This window comes from Stegostoma tigrinum, chromosome 47, assembly GCF_030684315.1.
Source record: "Stegostoma tigrinum isolate sSteTig4 chromosome 47, sSteTig4.hap1, whole genome shotgun sequence".
NCBI classification, from domain to species: domain Eukaryota; kingdom Metazoa; phylum Chordata; class Chondrichthyes; order Orectolobiformes; family Stegostomatidae; genus Stegostoma; species Stegostoma tigrinum.
In genome coordinates, this window is record NC_081400.1 from 3,443,451 (window position 1) to 3,452,398 (window position 8,948).

The 8,948-nt window shown below is 45.0% G+C and overlaps 1 gene segment (V, D, J or C); it reads left to right on the plus strand.

Moving 5' to 3' along the window:
• LOC125449804 (Ig lambda-1 chain C region-like) overlaps positions 1 to 1,090 on the plus strand; it is a 4,590-nt gene extending 3,500 nt beyond the window's left edge. Inside the window, 1 exon segment of the C gene segment in view lies at positions 483 to 1,090. Coding sequence covers positions 483 to 805 — 323 coding nt within the window.
• Positions 1,091 to 8,948: the final 7,858 nt, after the last annotated feature.

Below are 8,948 nucleotides of genomic sequence, written 5' to 3' on the forward strand. Positions count from 1 at the left end.
AGCTCCTAGCTTCACTCTCTCGCTTTTTCTCTGTCACACACGCCCACAAACACACAAACACTCTGTCACACACTCATGCATACACAAACAGAGACAGACACAGACACACACACACACACACACACACACACACACACACACACACACACACACACACACACACACACACACACAGAGAGAGAGATGAAATAGGCAGGGAATTGTATTAATACTTCACTCACTCATTGTAACACACACTGACAGGTCAGAGTTTTACAGATATTTATAATTCTTGCACATATACATCAGGTAGTTAGTCTTACGTAAACATATACATATCAAAGTTGTTCTCTCTCACATGCAGGTCAGATAATTATATTGACAATTCTCTATCTTTCTGAGTCTTCTGTCTATTAGTAACTCTCCATTGCACACACAGGTGAGAATGTTTCTCTTCATACATATCATCTTCTCTCTACCTCTCTCTCTTTCCCCACACACAGGTAGTGATGATCGGAAACCATCCGTAATTCTGCTCCCACCTTCCCCAGAACAAATAGACACGGGATCGGCCACTCTGTCCTGTCTGGTGAGTCGCTTTAAGCCTGGCCTAGTGCAGGTCCTCTGGAGTGTGGATGGGAAAGAGACAGACAGTGGGGTGACCACAAGCGCCGTGTCCCCAGAAAGTGATCAAAGCTACAGCCTGAGCAGTTACCTGACAGTCACGGCCACTGACTGGAAGAAAGGTTCCAGATATTCCTGTAGTGTGAAGCACGGATCACTGACCTCGCCTCTCCTCAACACCATCAGCTCCAGCGACTGTTAGCTCTGAGGCAGAAAATGCAAATGTCAGTCACTGTGTACGATGCGGCATTATGTTGTTTGCTTTTGTTTTGCCATGTAATTTCTGCAGTAATGTCAGTATTTGGTGATCAAACTGAACAGTGAAGTATGTGAGGAAAGGAGTGAAATGGTTGTTCCAATTGGGGAGCAGGAGTTTCCTGCTGCAATTGATCCCATGGGTAGTCTAGGGACCAATCTCCCCTTCTAGATTATGAACAAGTTGCATTTGTGAAATTTGTGTAAACACAGCTCTGATTAAATACGAAATGGCACCAAAGAAATGACTGTTCATTATTATTGAACACTGAAAGCAGCACTGAAGGTCTTAACAATGGATAGTTTACATCTGTAACAATAGTCCACAGAAGTGCATCAAATCACGGTACAGGAATGTACATCATTAAAATTCACCTCAACCACTTCCTTTCGGAGACGAGAACTCGATTCTACCCCAGTCCCTGTGGGACCAAACCTCTTGTTCTCCATCGCGCTCCCTGCAGCTTTGAAACCCCATCCTCTCCCACCTCTCCTGTGTGAAGGAGTCTTTTGACATCATTGCCGGAGGAAGCTTCTCCTGCTTTCCTGTCTGAATTCATTGGGGCTGGATGCTTCTGACCAAGTTTGACTTTGTAAACAAATGGTCCATTCCATCCAATTTTTAGAATTTTTAAAATCGCAAACACACATTGTCCCTGTGTTCTCATTTCGAGAGTGAACTGTACCAGTCTGGTCAGTGTCTCTTGATAAATTCAACCTCCCAGCTTTGCCATTGATCTTGTCAAAGGCAGCACCTTTTCGAGTAGTTTTCACAGAATTGGGTGACCTGGACTCTATACCTGAGTGCAATCTAAGTATGAACAGTGGATAGCAAGTGTATTGTATCATATACACACTATCCCAGGGCAGCAGACTGATTATCATAAACAGGAAATGCACAGAGGGGTCTCTCTCTCTCAGCCTTCTTTCATAATCCAGCGCTTTATGTGTTCACATACAATCACACGGGCACACAGGTCCCGTATTCCACCCACCTACAAACTGCTTCACACTTGCAACAGGTTCCCAGTGAGACTTATGCCCCTACTCCCAACCACACACTAACTCAGCATCTGAATGACGGACAATGAGATTTTTTTGGAGTGGGGTGTCTTTATCCTGTCCCACCTCATTCAGACTGACCGGTACCTACTTCCTCAGGGAAACTCATTTTGGATATAGGCCGAGGCAGTCAGTGGAGACTGTTCCTCCTGGAGAGAGGGTTGGTAACTGGACTGGCATGGTGAGCGGATGTAAAAATCAGAAGGTCTTTCCTTTTAACCAAGCAAGTCATTGTCATGAGGGCCGAGGAATGTGGAAGCCAATGCAACAGGAACTTGCAACAGATAATAGAGCAGATAGTGAGATTTTGATAGAGCCTCACGTGGGTGTGTGGGTTCTGAGCGTCCAGATATAGCCTTCAGTCACAGTTTCAGCTAACTGCGGAATGTGGATGCATCCACTCTCTCTGTTTTCATGTGGGAATTCCTGGATTCTTTCATGCACCATCTGTGTTCAGGTGGAGTTGGTGATCACAGTCCGCAAGTTGCATTTTTGAGCTCACTCCCAATTGCCACTTTTCCCAACCCTGGGAGGTCTGTAAAATGCCAAGAATTAACCGTTGCCTGTTTGCAGACATGGGGCTGGGAAATCATCGTCGGCAATGCAGTCTCCTTTTAACATTTTTTATGAAGGTTTTTCCAATCAAACACTTCAAGCTTTCTTCTATGCACGTGGGATCACACGCACACACCCTATTTCCACATCTACACACATACATAGTCGCACCTGCATACTGCACACCATGCAGATTCATGCACACTTACAAGTTCTCGCTCTCTTACATGTGCTCTGTTGAATTCTCCCGTGACGCAGTTACACCCTCACTCTCTCACACACGTGCACTTTCTGTATTACACATGCCCTCTCTCATACACTCGCACTTTCCTTTACACGCTCTTACCCACATGCACACAAATTTTATCTCGAACATACTTTCTCTAAATCCCCCTTTTCTCTTACACACCCTCTCTCAAAATCTCTCTCATGCACTAACTCTCTCACACGCTAACAATTTCTCTTCTCATACTCTCACTCACACGCTCAGACACTCAATCTTTCTCTCTGTGACATAACCTGACACCCCTCTCTGTCTTACACATATTCTCGCTAATGCTGGCTCTCACACACTATCACACACACTCAGACTTTCTTTTTACACATTAACACTCTCACTCCCGCACACTTTCACACTTACTATTTTTTACTCACACCCTCTAACTTGCCCTCTCTCTTGCACGGACGCTCTGTGTTTCTCACTCGCTCACGCACCCTGTATCTCGCACACATGCTTTTCACTCTTTCACACAGGCTCACTCATTCACATTTGCTCACACACATGCTTTCTCACACTGACTGGCCTCTTTTACACTCGTTGTCTCATGTATGGACTCATACTTTTTCTTTGGCACACACTCTCACACCAACTCTGCCACTCTCGCTTGTACAGTCACACGCAGATTCCCTTGCTGGCTCACACACATTTCTTTTTCACCCAGACTCTTTTGCACACATCTATCGAGAGCACAAGGGAAGAGATTCTCAGGTTCAGCGTAGGGCGTTTGGGAAAAATTCCTTCACGCAGAGGAATGGGGAACCTGTGGAATTGTCAAACACAGGAGGCTGAGGAGGCGAACATTTTGAATAAATTGTAGAAAGAAATTTTCAGGATGCTAAGAGCATAGAACATTATGGCGGAGAGCTGAAGACCGTCATCGATGCAGAGGTTGATCCATCATTAAAGAGAATGTCAGAGTATACCTGGTGGACCATATGGTCGACTACATTTCCAATGTTTTCTGTGTTTATAGACTTGCACTCGAGGAGAGGGACATGTATGCACACACTCAAACCCGAACACAGGACAAACGCATTCACATCTTCGGTTCTGATGAGAGTGGGAAATATATTTCAACATAGTTAGATTATACATGAGCATAATAATCCTGGGCGAAATGGTGAGCAAGTTAACCCCGCCGATAAGAGCCAAGAAATGCCTTACAAGGATAGGCTGAACACTTTCGACCTGCACTCATTAGTATTGAGACAAATGAGAGGAGAACAAATTGAGTTGTGTAAGATGCTGTCGTGGATTGATAAATTAAACGTAGAGAAGATGTTCTCTCACCTTGGGCAATCTAGACAGAGAGATCACTGTTTTACCACAAGAGTTTACAGTTTTAAAACACAGATGAGGAGGAATGATTTCTATCAAAAGCTTGTGAATCTCAGAAGAGCAATAGGAGCCGGGTCCCTGAGTAACTTTGAGGGCAAGATAGATTTTTCATGAAGAATGGGTTAAAGGGTTTTATCCAGAGCGGGCAGGAGAGTAGAGTTGCGATCAACCATGGTGGTATTGAATGGTGGAACAGGCTAGAGGGGCTGACTGGCCTGCTCCTGTCCTAGATATTATGCTCTTATAAGACACACTGTAGAGAGTAGACAACATCGCCAAGTAAGAGTGTCTTTAACCGGAACAGAAACTGATGAAATTACGCAGTGGGCAAATATCTAGCCGCATGGCATCAATCTCCACAATTTAACGAGGATTTCCTGGGGCCGGATGACAGTACAGCATACGGATGGCTTCTGCCTCCTTCAGAAGGGAAGAAACATGATGACTGCTAACTCCAACTTCACCCCGTTAACAAGAAAATGAAAGTGCTTTGAGCATGATCAGATTAGATACCATCTCACTATCTGATAGAGCAGACACATCGGCCTGGATGGCCTAATTCTGCCCCAACGTCTGATAATCCTTCTCAATCAAACCTGCACAAAACCAGGAGTTTAAAGTTCTGGTCATGTGCAGTTCGGGATGAAAAGTTAAAGTTACTCAGAATGTACCCTGAGACAGTGGGAATGTTAGATGAAGAAAACAAATGAAATTAATAACTGAAGCTTCAAGCCAATGTTGGAGGTGAACTGAGTTTCATTCTGAGTCAGGAATCTGAAGAGAAAATTGGAGGAAATATCCAGGGAACACAACATTGCACTGACTGTGACCACGGCTGTCTTCTTCCAGCTCAGGGGCTGTGAAATTATGGAACTTGCCGACTTGGATCCTGATCACGTTCAGGTAGGTCTGGGGACGGCGTCAGAGCAATTTCACCTTTTGCTGCTGTCACCGACAGAGCTCTCTGTGTATGTCCAGGACTGAAACCACACGGATAAGATGGATTGCCAGGTGGGGTGGGGATAAGATGGTGAGGGTGCAGTGGGCAGAGAGCAGGGAATCCATTCACAATATTTGTTGTTTTCATTTCTGAGGAAATTACCTGACTTGCGTTTGAGAGAAATGGGGTGCACTGGAAAAAATAGCAACATGCTGAGTCGATGCAGAGACTTTCCTGTTCATGGATTCAGAGCCCAGGTTTGACATTTGCTGAAGGTGAGCAGCATTCTCATCCGTACCGCCCGGTGGCGCTGTGAGTGATATATATAGTCATGCCAATCGCTAGGCGGCACTGTGACTGAAATATTTTCTCATCCCTGCCGCTGGGGGGCCTGTTGCTGTTGTGTTTGTTATCGACGCATTCTCATCGCTGCCGACAGGTAGCGATGAGTCACTGGAGTACTTTTTTATTGAAACAGATTTTGTTGATCTGCGTTATTACTACTACATTTACCTTGGCACTGGGAAATGTTTTGTTTTTCATGTACCACAGGCAGAGCATAGCTTACAAAGTTTATTACAGTAATAGAACAGAGTGAAGAATACAATGCAATGAAATTACAGAAAAGGCACAAATGCCGAGAAATTTAAAAACAGGGTCTGTAGCTGTGTGTGTTTTCTTGATATTAGTATGAATGTGGGTGGATGAAGACCAATTGCCATTCATCATCATGATTAGGAATTCAACACTCTCGACCATCTCCACTTTAGCACAATTGACACAGAAAGACCAGTAAAATGTATTATGCTTTAATAGTACTATGTTATTTTGAGTTCGTTAAACAATAGAATTAAATTATATTAATAGAGGTCATCGTCTGTACAAGAGGACGTCAATCAGTTCCAAGGCAGTCTCATTCATAAAGTCAGGAGGTATGGGATACAGGGTGATTTGGCTGTCTGGATTCCGAATTGGTTGGCTGGCAGGAAGCAGAGAGTGGTTGTAGATGGTAAGTATTCTGCCTGGAGGTCTGTGCTGAGTGGTGTCCCGCAGGTTTCTGTTCTTAGGCCTCTGCTCTTTGTAGTTTTTATAAATGACTTGGATGAGGAGGTTGAGGCGTAGGTTAGTATGTTTGCTGATGGCACAAGAGTTGGAGGTGCCATTGATAGTATCGAGGGCTATTGCAGGTTTCAGTGAGACATTGACAGAATGCAGAGCTGGGCTGAGAAATGGCAGATGGAGTTAACCTGGATAAATGTGAAGTGATGCATTTTGGAAGGTCGAACTTAAATGATGAAGAAAGGATTAAAGGCAGGATTCTCGGCAGTGTAGAGGAACAGCGGGATCTTGGTGTTCAAGTGCGTAGCTCCCTCAAAGTTGCCACCCAGGTGGATAAGGTTGTTAAGAAAGCATACGGTGTTTTGGCTTTCATTAACAGGGGGATCGAGTTTAAGAGCCGAGAGGTTATGCTGCAGCTCTACAAAACCCTGGTGAGAACACACTTGGAATATTGTGTCATGTTCTGGTCGCCCTATCATAGGAAAGATGTGGAGGCTTTGGAGAGGGTGCAAAGAAGGTTTACCAAGATGCTGCCTGGACTGGAGGGCTTTTCTTACGAGGAGAGTTTGACTGAGCTCGGATTTTTCTGTCTGGAGAGAAGGAGGAAGAGAGGTGTACAAGGTAATGAGAGGCATGGATAGAGTCGATAGCCAGAGACTTTTCCCCAGGGCAGGATTGATTGCCACGAGGGGTCATAGTTGTAAGGTGTTAGGAGGAAGATATGGAGGAGACGTCAGATGGAGGTTCTTCACCCAGAGAGTTGTGAGCGCATGGAATACATTTCCAATGGTAGTTGTGGAAGCGGAGTCATTAGTGACATTTAAGCGACTGCTGGACATGCACATGGACAGCAGTGAATTGAGGGGAATGTCGGTTAGGTTATTTTATTTTTGGATTGGGTTTATTCCGCGGCACAACATAGTGGGCCAAAGGACCTGTACTGTGCTGTACTTTTCTATGTTCTATGTTCTAAGATGTTCTGTCCTCGAGGAGATCCTGGTCTAGTTATAGCAATCATAAAAACAGCAAGTGTTCATGCTTCAGGAATACAACCAAACTCTGTGTTCCTGGCACAATCTCTGCCTCAGTGACGTGGCACTGCTGCCAGGATTCCCTGCTCTGATCATCATCATCACCAACAATTCCAGCTCAGATGTTGAGCTGAATACTTTCAGACAGTCCCTGCATCTGCTCAATTTCTCGCTCTTATAACTATGTGAATGATGTCTATTTTCAAACCGTTGGCTGGAGAAACTCTGACTGATAAATATCATCAACCCTGCTGGCTGGTGGTGTATCGAATATACAGTATATCGACACAGTAATCCCTGCTGGGATGTCGCAATGTGGGGCTTACATTTTAATTAATATCTCCTCATCCCTGCTGCTGATGACATTGTAACTGAAACTTACTGTGATCTCTGTTGCTGGGTGAGATTTAACTGCTATATAACACCACCCGAACTCTCGGTGCTGCTGTGATGAATGTCTCTCACTGGCCCAACTGCTGGGAGGCGCTGTGATTGCAGGGTTAGGCCTGCAAAATGTCTTCAGCCCACCAGTTGTGGAACACTGTGAATAACGATTTTCTCCCATCACTCACCACTTACCTGGAATGGTAGGTTAAACGCACGATGAACGGCTAAGGATCCTACGATTGTATTCATGAGAGTTTAGAAGGTTGAGGGGAGATCTATTAGAAACTTACAAGATAATGTATGGCTTAGAAAGGGTGGATGCTGGGACGTTGTTTCCATGAGGCGGGGAGACTAGGACCCGTGGGCACAGCCTTATAATTAGAGGGGGTAAATTTAAAATGGAAATGAGGAGACATTTCTTCAGTCAGAGAGTGGTGGGCCTGTGAAATTTATTGCCACAGAGCGCAATGGAGTTCGGGACATTAAATGTCTTCAAGGCAGAGATCGATAAATTCTTGATCTCACAAGGAGACAACGACTCAGGGGAGAGAGCAGGGAAGTGGAGTTGAAATGCCCATCAGCTATGATTTTAATGGCGGAGTGGACTCGATGGGCCGAATGACCTTACTTCCACTCCGATGTCTTATGGTCTGATGGTCTTACCTTACATTCTGCCATAAGTCGGCTTTTGCAGGCCTGTGCTATCTCAAATCATAATATTTGCAACTTATTTTCCACATCCATCCAGTTCAGCAGAAAGACCTACGAGTGAAGCTGGGATAAAAATAGAAGCTGCTGGAAAAATTGAGAGATCTGGCAGCATCGCTAAGGAGAAATCAAACTTAACGTTTTGCGTCAAGTGACCCTTTGTCAGAACTGGGACATCGTCTGTCAGGCCACCTTCAGAGGGAGCATCAACTGCATTTGCACTAAATACACGAACAGTTCAGATGAAGGCATCAATTTTCCTGGTTTTCGGAGTTACATGTTTGCAGATTGGAAAACTTGTGTTCACAAGCAGAAGGACCATAAAGACTCCTCTTCTTTCCCAAATTCATCCCCAGTGGATTGTCAGGAAAATTGTTTGAGCCCTGACACTCCTTGTTCCTCTTCGTTCCTACCACGTGGTGGCACTGTGGTACATGTTTAACCATTGCTACGCTGAACTGACTGGCTTTAACCCCTGCAGGTGCTGTCGTCTGCCATGAGATGGAGCTACCGGGTCTGCAGATTTGCTGGTCCCTGGACACTGCCAAACTGTGTGACTTAACTCCCTTCTGCTGTAAACACTGAACATGAAACTTCAGCATGTCTCTCCCGTTTCATTGTCGCTCACGCTTCCCCCAGTGTCATCCTCTATCTGTCCCTCTCACCCGCATTCTCTGACTCTGACTTGACAATTCCCCCCATACTTTGTCTCTCGCTGACCTTCTGGCAT